We start from the raw sequence: 14,239 nt of genomic DNA on the forward strand, positions 1-14,239 counted from the left end.
ATGACTTGTGTTCTGGTAAAAGACTGTAATCTTAAACACTGGAATGTTAAGAAGAGTAACTGGTAAAATAATTTTTGTGATAATGTGCTTGATGTTTCTAGTAGTCAAATCAATTCTGAAGTTTCTAGTCACCAACATCATAAATATGGGAGCTGTTTTACTGTTGTCTTTAGTGCTTATTAGTGTCACCTTTCAGATCCTTTTCTAAACAGGCTAGAAGTTTGTCCTCGTTTTTTAAATTTTTGTATGAAAAGCTTAACTTTAACTTGATCCCAGAATTGGGACTTTGTGACCTTTGGAAGTCAGTTCTTAATTAGATGTTTGGCTTGAGCATGATCCAAGTGCCTTCTCTGAAGTTAAATCCTAATATGATATGCTAGAATTGAGGAGAAATTGCTGGTAGAGGAGGTGGCATAAATTATTTCAATAATTTTGCAAACATTATAGAAACAGGAGTCTCAATATTTACAATTTAATTGAATGTTTGCAGGTCTGCAGTGGATATCCTGTCTGTGTCCTGGAAAAGAAAAGTTTGGGTAAAAGGGGGTGCTGCGCTGGGGCTATTTGTAGTGGATATACATAGATGTATACATAGAGCAGTTGAGAACTGGAAGGTGGTTGTTAAAGAGAAGAAGCCCCAGCATCAAACAGTTCCACATCTGTACACAGTTTACCTAAAATGAGCAAAGTGAAGAAAAATCTACAGGATTTACCCCAAACTTGAAGCTGTAGCTTCTTAATTGCCTTTAACTTTTGTCTCTAGGCTGAACAGGCTGATAGTCATTGATGCAGCCCTATTTGGAAAGGTTGTAAAATGCCTCCAGAAGATGAGAAGAATACCTTTGCTTGTGTTACTGGGATAAGTTGTATGGTCTTGCTTAGGGAGAAAGATGTGACAAGAAAGGAGGGTGGTCTCATCTCTGTCTCTACTTCTGAATGCTGGGAGAATAGGTTTAAACTTAGCTGGGCCTCATGTGGAGGTCTGTGAAAACACTGAGATAAGTAGTGATTGGGAATCTTGCTTTATATTTCTTGGCTCATGAACTTACCCCTTGGCCTACAGCAGGGTGCCAACTCCCACTAACAAGATGAGTCAGGAGAAGTCAAATACCCTGCAGAGTCAGGTACCATGCCACATACAAACATTTATTCTATGTTTTAAGTGCACATTTCTGTTTTGACATTTGACATGTTTTGTAAAATTTCATGTCTTGAAGAACCAGGATGGAGCCACAGTTTGTGTAAAATTCAGGAAGCACAGGCTGCTGACTGCATGGAAAAAATAAATCTGTTTAAAATCTTGTGTCATAATTTATTGTTCCCTCTCCATCCTCTTGCTTCAAAGTCAGTTTAGGAGCCTTAAAAAACCTACAGCTAATAAAACTACTGGGAAAGAAGAGATCTGTTTTCAGTTAAATGTTTCTGTACTGTAGCTCCAGTATCATGTTTGGATTGATGCCTCACTTGAAGGGCTGGGAGCATTTTAAAAATACATCTCCAAAAGCTACCCACTGAATTTGGTTTTTATTTCCCTTGTTAGGCAAGTAATTGCTAGATTGGCGGTAGATTTCTTTGTAGTAAAATCCAGGACAAAGAAAGCAGCCATTGTGAAAGACTGAAGGAACTCCACCCTCCACCACCACAACCACCACCACACCCCCTCCAGTGAATTCTCTTCATCTTGCTGTAGGTTGGTTTGCAAATGTGCAAACCATATTGCTAGTTTCTGAGAGTAATGTGAAATGTCCTTAAGATTAGTTGGAATTTATGCTGCTAAACTGTGCAGCTGGTATGGGCTGGCAGGAGTAGTTGGTTGATTGGTAACTTTGCTTACTTTTCCCAGGTTTCTTGAAGAATCTTGTATTTGGTGGGACAGTAGGGACCTGCATAACCCAAGTGAGTTGGTAGAAATGGGAGAAATGCTGTCTTTTAAGGAGGAAGGTTTCAGGAACAGTCCAAAACTAACATGAATTAGCTTGTTCTACTTCATTATGTTGTATCTTCTCATCCATTTTTCCTATTTGGAGTTTTCCCTGCTTCTGTAGGAGGTCTGAAAGACTAGTGCTGTTGACTACATGCCTGACCTCTGTCCTCTGACCTAATACATGCTATGGCACAGATTTAGCGTTCTTGCAGGATTTTTCACTGGGCATTCTGTTTTCTGAATGTGAGAAGCTGGAACATCTGATTTCCTTTTTTGCAGCATCCAGATGCATCACTCATATATTCCCTATTTTGCATTCTTACATTCTGTCTTCCTTGATGAAGTGATTTATAGTTGTCTTCAGCAGTTACATGTGTTTTCTCTCTATCATCAGTTTTGTTTTCAAAAACATTAACTGTAGTTGGACCAGAGGCAGCCTTCTCCTAATAGACACACCTGAATTTTTGTCTCAGACAGTGAAGCATTGGTAATCCCAAAGTGTGTGTGTTTTTTCATTTTGTTTTCTGCTATTACTCACTCTAGTTGGTTGGTTGGTTGGTTGGCTTGTGCACAGGAAAATTTTGGGAGATTCTTGCAAATGTCCAGTACATACTCCCTTCTGTAGAGTCCTTTGCTCCAGTATGTTATTTAAAGAATCCACTGAGGGTAGGAATTGAGACAGCTGTATTGACTTCTCATCACATGCATTTAGCTGTTCTGGCTAATTAAATATCCTGTAGGGGCTTATTAATTGATTGTTAATCATATTTTGTGCATGTTGCTTTCGACACGCAAGACGTGCACCAAGTGTTTGCATCAGTTTTGTTTGCAGGAGGGATTGTTTTTTCTGATGGATTTTGTTGGGGGTTTTTTAAATATTAGTTTTAACTTGGAATTGATGATGAAAGTGAATTTCAGAGGAGGTGCCTCTGTTAGGATAGCCAAGATAGGCCAGGCAGACCACAGAACCTCAGGTGATGGAGACAGAATGTGACTGCACAGCATCCACTGAGTGTTCCGCTTTCAGACTCCATAGCCACAGATGTTTTGCATTTAAAAATGTTTTGAAAAGATTTCAAAAACTTCAAATGTTAATTTGTGTTTGATTTTTGCATTAGAGCTGTTGCTCTCTTACTCTTCTTATTTAAACTTTCAGAGCCTTTGCGAAGGTACAAATCTTACCACAGTGATGTTTATAGTACTTCGAGTGAAAGTCCATCTGTTATTTCTTCAGAACCAGATTTCAGGCAAGGTAAGAACTATGGTTATAAAATAATAAATAAAAGCAAAGATCAAAACAAACAACAAAAATCCTAAAGAAAAAAGTTCAAGATGAAAAAGCAGATGCCAGAAGTATGATGTTAAATCTTTAGGAAGAAGCTTCAAAATTACCACTTATGCAAAGTTGTAAGATGATCTCGTGTAATTACAACATTGTGTACAGTTCAGCCTAGTTGGTAGTCTGTTCAGAAATGAGTTTGATATTTAGCGTTCTGGAAGGGGACTTGGTAGGAAAGGCTGGAAGTTGTCAACTTTTTCCTGGCGTGCTTGTTTTAAGTAACATGCTGTCTTCAGAAATGCAATAATGATCAAGTTGCTAATGTACAATAACAGTAAATTGCAAAAGCTTTATATGGGACATACATAGTTTATTTTTGTATCAGTGGGTTTTACTGTGAGGGTTAAATGGTTGATAATTTACAGGCTAAGGATTTCAGTGTAATGCAAAAGTAGCACATAGTACAGGCTGTATAGTAAATTTACTGGGAAATCAGTGGATTAGAAAAGCAAGAGAAAGTGTGAAGGGTTGTTTGCTGATAAATGGCAGGAAGGGTTTTCTTTACACAGTGGCAGCACAGCATGGAAGGAAATGCTTGAAGCATTTTTTGAAAGAAGTGCTAGAATAGTGAAAAGAAGTCAAGAGGAAAGCACAGTTAATGGAACAATCAGCTTTGCAGAATCATAAGTGATAGACACAAACCATTTGATGAAAATGAGGGAAGAAAGCAATATTTAGGAAGTTAAGAGTATATCTGCACCATATTCTGTATGCACAGAGTTCCAACCAACCTTCCTGGGTTACTCACTGCTCTCAACCTTATGTATCTTTGTACATCCTCCTACTTACTAAACCGGAAGTCTAAGGAGCAGTAATTAAGTAGCAAGGCTCCTGTAAAGCAATGTCCATCATCTAGATTACATTTATAACAGGCTGTTTGTGTTCTACTGCAAAGTCAACTTCTCCTAAGTTTATACAGGCAAGAGAGAGCTGCTTTCTGACTAATGGTAATAGTATTGTTGGACTTTGTGAAATGACTGTCAGAACCATTTCTGAATCACTGTGGCTGTAATGTGTCCTGTAAGAGCTCTCCTGCTAGCTCTGTTAATTGAAGGCACAGTGAGAGATGAAAGCGAAGTAGTCAGCAAATTCAGGCTCTTAAGCATAGGCTCAGGTGCTGCTACAGGAAGACATACTAACAATGAAGATAACAATTACAAAAAGAAGAACAGGGTAGTATATTGCCAAAAGAAGAAGAAGAAAAACCAAATGTATATTTATAAGGAGGAGTCAGATTCCAGGAGAAGCTCAGAACCTCAATGTATACATACATATATATATATATATATATATATATACTGGTTTCTGAACTCCGTTCTTGTGAATTGGATGTGTAATTGATGTCTCTGCCATATGTGTGTCTCCACTCATGGTTGACAAATAAATGTGTTACCCTTGAAAAGGTGTCTGTGCAGTTGTGTGGGGTTTTCCTTCAATTGTGGTTTCTTCTAGGCTTTCCTTAGTATTCTTCAAAGGACTTGTGTAGTGCAGCTATCTTTGATGAGGGAGACTGTAAGATCACGTGGACAACAGAAATTAACTTTATAACACTAGTTTGTCAAATACTGTAACGCTGTTGTGCTGAACACATGAATCTGATTCCTTTTAAGTAATCTAATATGACTGATAAATCCTTGATTTTTAGACAGGATTACTCTGTGTGTGTTGTGTTCCAGTTTATTAATTCAGCTATTAATTTGTCTTTTGGTTTGCTAGTGAGAAGAAATGAAGGTTTCAAGAGAGATGATGCCAGCAGTGCTTTGCCGGGTCCTGATGATATCTCCTCATCAAGTCAAGCTAATTCTCAGAGGGCAAGGTAAACCCTGTGGGAACAATATGTCTTGGAGTGCTTTGTCTTTATCAAAGAAAGTATTCTAAATCCACAAGCAAAATTTTTACTCCCATGCCAGCTTCTGTTTAAGGTTCAAAAATGGCATGTTGTTCTTGAAAGAAAATAGTATTTCATAAGTACATATTGAAGCCTGAAGTTAAAGTCTCATGATGCACAGTGGTATAGAGGTAGGTATACCAGTTAGGAGTACAAGTTCAGTTCCTGTATTTAATAGAGACTGGCTTGTACTCTATCAAGTTTTTGTACCTGTCAGAAGGTTTATGTTCAGCTTGGAAATATTTAAATAATTTTCTAAAAGTTTTGGAAAGAATATTCATACAGATTAATTTGCCATTTTTTCATTTAATAAGGAAATGGTAGCACGGTTATTTCTTTGAAATAAGCCAAAAGCCATACATTTGGTTGTGTGTTCTGGCAAACTCTTAGTTTATGTTGTTGTGTTTATATTTTTTTTTTTTCTTTAATACCTTGGCACTGATTCAGTAACAATTCATGGGTTTTGAATATTTTTTTTTCTGTGCTATTTACTTGAATGTTACATGTGTTTGAGTTGTTGGGGTGTTTTTTTCAAGTGTTGTTCATCAATACTGATTTAAACAGTAGGTTCTGATTTGTACATAACCTTAATACAGCATCTTTGTACAACAGAAGCGTATCTTGACATATCTGTTAGGTTTTGAGAGTGGTTCCATTCTGGATGTTTGAGAATTTCTACTGACACTGACCTTTCGGATGGAAAATTTTTCATGTAGTCTCTGCCAGATGCTGAATCACCTTGGAATATTTTATCAAAGTAATTCAAATCATTTGGGGGGGGCGGGGGGAACAAACCCACACATGTTTTTCTTCTCTTCCCTCACCACATTACAACAACAGATCCTTCTCTCAGCAGCTTTTTGCTTTGCTTGGGGTAGATCAGAAGAAAGTTTGCTGCTGTGCTCAGTATTTTAGAATATTTTTATGGGTTTGGCATAAGTTGAGTGGGAATCCTGCTCTAGCCTATTAAAGAAGCTTAGAGATGTCCGAAGATTGAAACTGTTGCAGGTGATGAGGCAAGGCTGTCAAAAGTGTCCATTGTGTTCATTTAACATATAGGGTTATGTGCAGTGAGTAGGGCTTAGTGCCATGCATTGAACACAGAGATGAAAATAAAATAACATCTGCTTCTTGCACTATGTTGTGTGCTTTAAATGGATATGGGTCTCGGGTGAGCTGTATCTGAGTGCAGATGAACAAGAGAGCAGTTACTTGGAAATCTTACAGCTTTTGGTGACCTGCTGAGCAGCAGCATTGGTTTTATTACTACTTGCACTTTGCCTGAAAAACGCAGTCCTCTAGAAATGTACACATTGGTATTTCCTACAGGGGAGAAGTATTTAAGCATTACTTACCTGGGTCAGCACTGCTTTATTGGCAGGAATATGGTATGTATTCACGTAATAGCATATATGATGGACTGCAGTGTCCAAGCAGTGTTAGAAATCCAGCCTTGCTCAATGTAAGAGGATTTTGGCTAGTATCTGAGTATTTAAGGTGAATTTTGAAGGACTTAGGTTGCAGGTTTATTTTCCATGGAACCCTGTCAGAGATGTAAATTTCAGCTTCCCAATTAATGCTGTCTTAGCACCACACTAAAATGGTAAAGTAGGCTATTACTACTGTGTGTACAGGATGAGCATGCAGCTATCTTAACTTACTTGCCTTTATTTCTTTTGCTGAATACTGCTAAGTCAAACTTCATTCTTGTTTGACTTAAACCCAGAAAAGTTGCCAATTCAACACTGTAGCTATGCTTCAAAATAAAACAGCAATAATTTGCGGATGCTGATAGAGAACTTCTGTTCCGTTTACAAAACATTTCAGAAACAGAAAGTAGTATGTGGTATTTGAATGAGTTACATTGTTTTAAGTTGTTTATTATGCAGGTGAAAATGTCTTGGTAAAACAGTACATACTTTCTCACGGTTTGTTTTACCTTATACTGCTCCGTTAAGACTGGCACCTTTAGTGGACGTAATCTGTATGTGTGAAATCTAGAAGGAAAATACTGGTTTGTAAGCGCAGCATAGACTCGCCTGTTGTGCTTAGCAATGAAATGACTTTTACATGTACACAGCTATGCAGTCTTACTTCAAGGCTTAGTATTTTACTGAGTCTCCTGTTTCTGCTGGCCTCCTCCCTGTCCCTTTGTGAAAAGATGCAATTCTGTACCTACACAAAAATGCCATGTTAGGCTACCACACATAGTTCTTCAATGGCTTTCATAGAATCACAGAATCAATTATTCCTCCATTTTCATAAGGTGAAAAAGCTTTTATTTATTTTTTCTTTAAATCAAAGTACCAGACTAATAAATATATCCAAGACAAAAAATGAGGCTGAACTCCTAAAAGCTAGTTTTACAAGCTTTTTTTTTTTTTCTCAATAGACCTATTGAGAAACAGGAAAGCAGCCATGAACAGAATTTGGTCCTAAATAATACTTACATAATATCTGTTCATTATGTGAAATGAATAGTGCGTGTGTGCTCTGTCTTTCTGTAACAGCTGTTAAAACTTCCCAGTGCTAACAAGTGAAAAAAAGGAATACCATCAAGGATGGTAGCTAGTTAAGCAGGGAGATTTCTAAGAAAGTAACAGAGGGGTTGGAACTAGATGATCATAAGGTCCTTTCCAACCCTAACTATTCTATGATTCTATGATTTTTATCCAGAACATTGAATGTTGCTGCTTTAAAATGTCTGGTGTTGCAGATGACCATGGCTTTTGTAAGTTTAGAAACATGAGCTCTCAAAGTAAAACTTTTGATAACAGTTCGAAGGAGCATAGTCTCAGTTTACATTTTTTGGCTGGTTGGTTGATTTCAGGGTTTGGGGAAGTTTATGCAACTTGATCCATTACTTGAATTCCACCAGCACTTGGGAGCATGTTTCAGTGCTTTTTTCTGTGTTCAGAGATACCATCTGTACTTCAGTACATATTAAATTTACTGCTTCTGTGGCATGTCCTTAGAGACAGTCTACTTAATTATCCACAGAATTATCCGTGTAAACCTGAGTTGTAAATCAAATAGGGGGATTTGGATTTGACAGAGTCTGCTACCAATGATAAAAAAACCACCAACCCAAAACCAAACAAAAACTAGACAGTGAAGTTGTTCAGAGTTATCAATGAGCATGATTTGTGCTATTTCGGTGGGCTGGCCTGCTCTTAAACTAGCGGAAGCAACAGGCTTTTCAGTAGAACTCTCAGCGTATACTCAAACCCTTCTCATGTTCTGTGACTGTTGTTATCCTTTAAACTTCTTAGAACGCTTTCCTCATGGCAATGGATACTTGTGTCTGTGTGTGTTTCCTCTTTGCTTCTTGTATTCCTTATTTCCCCTTCCTCCGCACCCCCCTTTTTTTTTTTTTTTGTTCTTTTCTTCCTTTACTATTTCTTCCTTTTTCTCTCTAGGAGCAGCAGCTGACATGGAGCTCTTCCTTCTGTTGCCTTTTCCTTCCACTAGATTTCATTTCCGTATTGTTCCTACCTTACCAAAAGGCACCTGTCTTGCTCAATCTGTTCCTGACCTTTCCACTGCACTTACCATTAGAGAATGTCTACCTGCTTCCCTTCTTCCAACTTTCTTCTCTGATCCAATACTTGGTAAGTACAGTAGGTGAGGAGTTAATTCACTTATCTCTCTTATAGGAGTCAGCCTTCCAGGTGATTGCTCAGGATAATAAGTAACTCTGAAATTCTGGTTTGCAATCGGACGTTGATAAAAATACATAGTAGCAGCCAAGTACTTGTCTGATGAAGTACCATAGGAAGCTCACATTTATGATCTTGACTGTTAGGAATGTAATTTGGACATCTGTTTTTGTTGGAGTAGTAATACTTGCATATTTTGAGCTTCACAGAAGAGATCTGTCAACAATATCTCCTCTCTTGTAGAATGAGAGATGCGTTCCTTGTCTTGGAATCTGGAGAGTGGATCATGCTGATGCCTTGCATAGAAAATTGACAATCTGACCCAGCCATAGTTAGTTTTACTTACCCAGGATGCTGAAGTGTCCTGATTTCTGGTTGGTGACATTGACTATGTACTAGGTTAGGAAAATTTTCAAACCATTTGGGTTTTGAGCTTCTTCCCTGGAAACACCATACCCACCACAATTTGCAGAGAAACTAATAAATATCAACAAAGATGATAAACCAACATAGTGTTACTGCTTTACACAGTAACTTTTGATTGCTCCTACTGCACTGAGCTGTATGTTGTTAAAAAGGCAAGGGGTTTTTTTTCTGCAGTAGGGGTTTTCACATTAGCAAATATTTTCAGATGCAGCCAGTTGCAACATGTCTATCTTTTTCATATCATCTTTGGAAGTTCATAGATATTTATGTTCAGAAAGTGTTTGGTTTTGTTTTATTTTAGAGCCCATCCTTAGGCCTTGATCTGAAATGTGCTTATGGGTGTATTTAACTTAGTTCATTGTGGATATTCCCACATATGTCAATCTTAATAAGCTTCCTCTTGGTGAAAAGCTAAGCATGTGCACAAGTCTTTGCAGGTCTGAGGCCTTTTCTTATTACTTTGTCCTTTTAGGTGCACATTATTAAGTCTGCTGCAGAAAAGAACAGAGAAGGGAGAAAGGAATCCACGCTTTGAAAGCGCTGCATAATGGAAAGGATAATGGGCTTACATTAATACATTTTTCTGTAACTACTCTGAACTTCCCAGATATTTCCTTAGAACTTCAACACTGTTTTGCTCAGTTTGTGGTGCAGTAGTGGCACTTTATTGTTTGGACTCCCATGATAATGTAACTCTTCTTATTTTAGTGCTGGGTTTGTATGCTAACCAATGAAACTTTAGCATAAAAAAATGTAAGAGATTGCAGTGCACTGTTCACACTGTTGGCATTCATTAGAAATTTTGCCATAAAAAGATGAAAAAATAAATCATGTCTACCATTTAGCATAGACAACTAATGTCTAGACAGGTGCATTTTTCTCTTAGTTTATTAACTAATTTGTTATTCACCAAACATATCTTTAGGTCTTTTAAAAGGTAGTTACATAAATATAATGTCTTTAAAAGTCTGTAGATTCTTTTACTGTGAAGGACTGTATGTCAGTGTCAGCGCAGGACTTGCTCTGCATTTATCTGTATTCTTCAGTGCAACGTTATGCAGGCTTCAAATAACCCTTCTTTACTCTTTCATGTTTTTCATTACTCCAGTGTACCATAGAATCATAGAATAGTTAGGGCTGGAAAGGACCTTAAGATAATCTATTTCCAAACCCCTTGCCACGGGCAGGGACACCATCCACTAAACCATGTCACCCAAGGTTCTGTCCAACCTGGCTTTGAACACTGCCAGGGATGGAGCATTCATAACTTCCCTGGGCAACCCATTCCACTGCCTCACCACCCTTACAGTAAAGAACTTCCTCCTTATATCCAAAATATATACCATCTAAACTAACACTTAGCTTAGAATTGCTGGAAGTGTTTTTTTGTGGATGGAAGTCTTGTTAGTTTCCCCTGTCCATTTATGTTTAAAAATTGCCTATGTATAGTTATGTTAACAGAAAGAGAACATTGTTTTGACTTGTTTTAGGATTTCTAAAACAAGTTGGTTGGTTTATATTTAGCTTGGGGTTTAAAGGTGTTTTTCTGTAAGAGTGGAACAGAAGAAGGGGAAGTTAGCTTCATTTTTCTTGGACTTCTTCACATTTCCTAACCTCCTGATTCTCAAATAAAAAAAATGCCTTTTGTTCATCAAAAATGGGACATGGATTTCTTTCCTTCCACAGAGAATAAAATTGGCAGACATTTGGGATACATACCTGCTCAGCAAAGAACTGGAGAATAGATTGCTGTGGTTTTCAGACATAGTGAAAATCAGGGAATAAATAACAGTTCTGTGCAAAGAGTTTGTAAAGAATTGCTACAGAGAAAGTGATTAGAGAAATACTTACTTATATAAAGTACACTTACTTTTTTTCTTTAACAGCATGCTTTTGAGCATGCCTTTTTCACAGTCCCTGCTTGAACCGAGGAATTAAGAGATTTTTCAAAGCATTAATTATTTTTCTTCCTCCTGTTCAGTGGGTTTGTACGGATTCACTGGCTTTGTAATGTCAAGTATTTTTTAGGCTGCAGCTGAGCCTTTACTTTTGTATGAATAAATGACAAGCAGCTGTAGAAATTTGGCAAGTTTGCTCATTTTCTGTATTGGTGGATTACCATAGAGTGCTGACCTCCTGGCTGCTAAGTGTTCTATTTAATGATGTATTTGATAACTAGTTTTTGTGTTCTGGGTTTCTACTTAAGGGCTTAAAGCGACAGAGTATTTTAGGCCTACCTACTAATGTCTTTTATCCCCTCTGACTATACCATAGGCAACATGACGCACCATTTGAAGGCAGTCTAGTAAGTCAAGAAGTGATGCTTAAGCATCAGGAAGAAGAAATGATGCAACTGCAAGCTAGAATGGCTCTCAGGCAGTCCCGACCTAACCTCTACCCAGGAGATGCAATTAGGTCCTCCATGCTTGACATCACCAGAGATCCACTGAGAGAAATAGCCCTGGAAACAGCCATGACACAAAGGAAACTGAGGGTAATGCCCTGATCTCAGATGAACTCTTATTTGCATTGAAACAGAGCAGTATCTTGAAAACTTAATATGTAGGATTCATAGATTAGGTCCTGTAACAGTCATCAGCAGATTAAATACTAGGTGTCTGGTGTTGCCCTGATAGGAAAGACCTACTGTCACAGGGTAAAATTCTGAGGTTTTGTGGCATTAGTGGCTACATAGCCTAAAGCAGTATCTGGAGATGATAGAACAGATAGCAAGCCTTGACAAAAGATTGCACTGATTAAACAAGTGGCATCCTAGCAAAGGTAAGGTGTAGTTTTCTCCTGTATTCTGTGGTGTTTTCAACCACTTCAGTTTGCATTTATTTCTCTTTGTGGAATGTGGATGTATCCCACCAGCATTAAAAGTTATTAAATGAGCAAGTTGGAAAGGTACAGAAAAGCAGAAAGGATTCATTTGGCCTTTGGGTTTACCCTGAATCACCATGCAAACTCCCCTTTCCAAGCTGTTTTGGTATGTGGATGCAATACAAGATTACAGAGAAAGAAGGAGACAGAGGTACAGGTAAATACAGTGGCTGGTGTTTAGACAAGGTGATGAATGATGCCCTCTGCTGCTGCTTTTAGTGAATTGGATTTATTTATTTATTTATTTTTTTAAGGATGGGAAACCTTGAAAGAACTCAGGTCTTGTTCATTTAACAGTTTGGATAGGTAACCTCCTGTAATTTACAGGGTGAATTAGTAGGATGTTTGTCTACAAGCAGACAGAAATTTCCCAGGATCTCTACTTGAACCCAGCAGGTGGAATTAGGCTGAAATGTTTCAGCCTTCAGGAGATGAGACTTGTGTGTCACAGAGACTTGTTAAGGATGTCAGTGAAGAAAACCTTAGTAATGTCAGGCAATTGCTTACTGAGATAAGCCCAGATGGTCCCAATATGCAACCCCACACCCTGTATTTTAAAGAATGACTAATAATATTACAGTATCACCTTTTGCCCAGCAGAGGAAAGAGCATATGCAGAGTAATAATGTCACTAACACTGTAGCTTGCCCGTGATACCTGGCACACATGCTGGCAAGATGAGTTTTGTTACATACCGGCTCATGGGAGGAATTCAGCACAATTTCCTAGTTTCAGTCTTCGGTACCTCTTTGGCATTTGCAGGGCGGAAGTTACCTGTGCCTCAGTCTGTTGTTCCAGCCACACAGTGTTGACTCATACTCTTGTGATTTGCAGAATTTCTTTGGCCCTGAGTTTGTGAAAATGACGATTGAGCCATTCATCTCCTTGGATCTGCCAAAGTCGATCTTGGTAAGGAAGGGGCTATTCAGCAATCAGTGACAGGGGAAGTACATTAAACCAAAAAATGTGCTTTTGTCACAATTGCGAATGTTGTATTTTTTGTTTCACAAAATGCAGACTAAGAAAGGGAAGACTGATGACACTAGGCGAAAAGTAAATGTGATGCTTCTAAGTGGGCAGAAGCTGGAGCTGACCTGTGATACCAAAACAATATGTAAAGATGTCTTTGATATGGTGGTTGCCCATATTGGCTTGGTGGAGCATCACTTTTTTGGGTTGGCTACTTTAAGAGGTAAGAAAAATGATTTCATGTAATTGACAGGTACAAAGAATAATTGGCTACATGGTGTTGAGAAGATAAGCAGAAACTCTCTGGCATCTACAAAGTGTCTACTTTGAGTTATATTCTGTTGCATTGAGGCAAAATACATTCCTCAAAGAACACCTTTGCACTATAAAATTCTATGTTTGTCAAAGTTATGGCAGCTCATCTTGAGCAGCCTGTTTCCTGTGGTTGCTAGTTTTCTTCCCTGCTGCTTGTTGCCCTCACTCTGACTAGTACCTCTCAGAGGACATGAATGGGTTTTGGGTTCTGTTAATACACCACAGGCATTGCTGAAGCCTCTTATGGAGGCAGACCCATTGGAAGGCATAGGAGGGGCCTAGTATAGATGGAGTTGCCTTATATAAAAAGAACTTGCTCCTGAGCAATTTAGTTTTTTGCTATTAGAAGAGACTAGAATGTTGGATTTTCTATGGGATAAGAAATGTTAGAATTTTAAAGAACCCCTAGCTCCTATTTTGTAGCTATCATGGAAGATAATTTTTATATACAGAATAATACAGATTTATAATATGATAATGTATTATCATATTATTTATATAGTTTTATATCCATATGCTTCCCTTTAACATTCATGGCAGACAATGAATTTTTCTTCGTTGATCCTGATATAAAGCTAAGTAAAGTAGCTCCTGAAGGATGGAAAGAAGAACCAAAGAAAAAGAACAAGCCCCCTGTTAACTTCACTCTGTTTTTTCGCATAAAGTTTTTTGTGGATGATGTCAGTCTTATACAGTGAGTATATGAATATATTTTTTAACCCTTTAAGCTCTGAATTTACGGATAGAAATTGGATAGTAATCAAATACTGAAAACCTGCTGTAACAGGAAGAGTACCAAAGATGATATTGGAGTTTTAGTGGTTTTTGGTTTGTTT

The 14,239-nt window shown here is 38.0% G+C and overlaps 1 protein-coding gene across 1 annotated transcript in view; it reads left to right on the forward strand.

Moving 5' to 3' along the window:
• The window catches only part of PTPN13 (protein tyrosine phosphatase non-receptor type 13), a 122,730-nt gene that overhangs the window by 68,170 nt on the left and 40,321 nt on the right, over positions 1-14,239 (forward strand). The window contains exons 8-13 of the mRNA XM_061479965.1: positions 3,081-3,176; positions 4,980-5,079; positions 11,511-11,730; positions 12,954-13,028; positions 13,137-13,311; positions 13,944-14,097. Coding sequence (XP_061335949.1) covers positions 3,081-3,176; positions 4,980-5,079; positions 11,511-11,730; positions 12,954-13,028; positions 13,137-13,311; positions 13,944-14,097 — 820 coding nt within the window. The remainder of the gene's footprint in view (positions 1-3,080; positions 3,177-4,979; positions 5,080-11,510; positions 11,731-12,953; positions 13,029-13,136; positions 13,312-13,943; positions 14,098-14,239) is intronic.

Source organism: Pezoporus flaviventris, unplaced genomic scaffold (assembly GCF_033815535.1).
Source record: "Pezoporus flaviventris isolate CSIRO_AGI_PZ_B2104156 unplaced genomic scaffold, CSIRO_AGI_Pfla_v1 ptg000002l, whole genome shotgun sequence".
NCBI classification, from domain to species: Eukaryota; Metazoa; Chordata; class Aves; order Psittaciformes; family Psittacidae; genus Pezoporus; species Pezoporus flaviventris.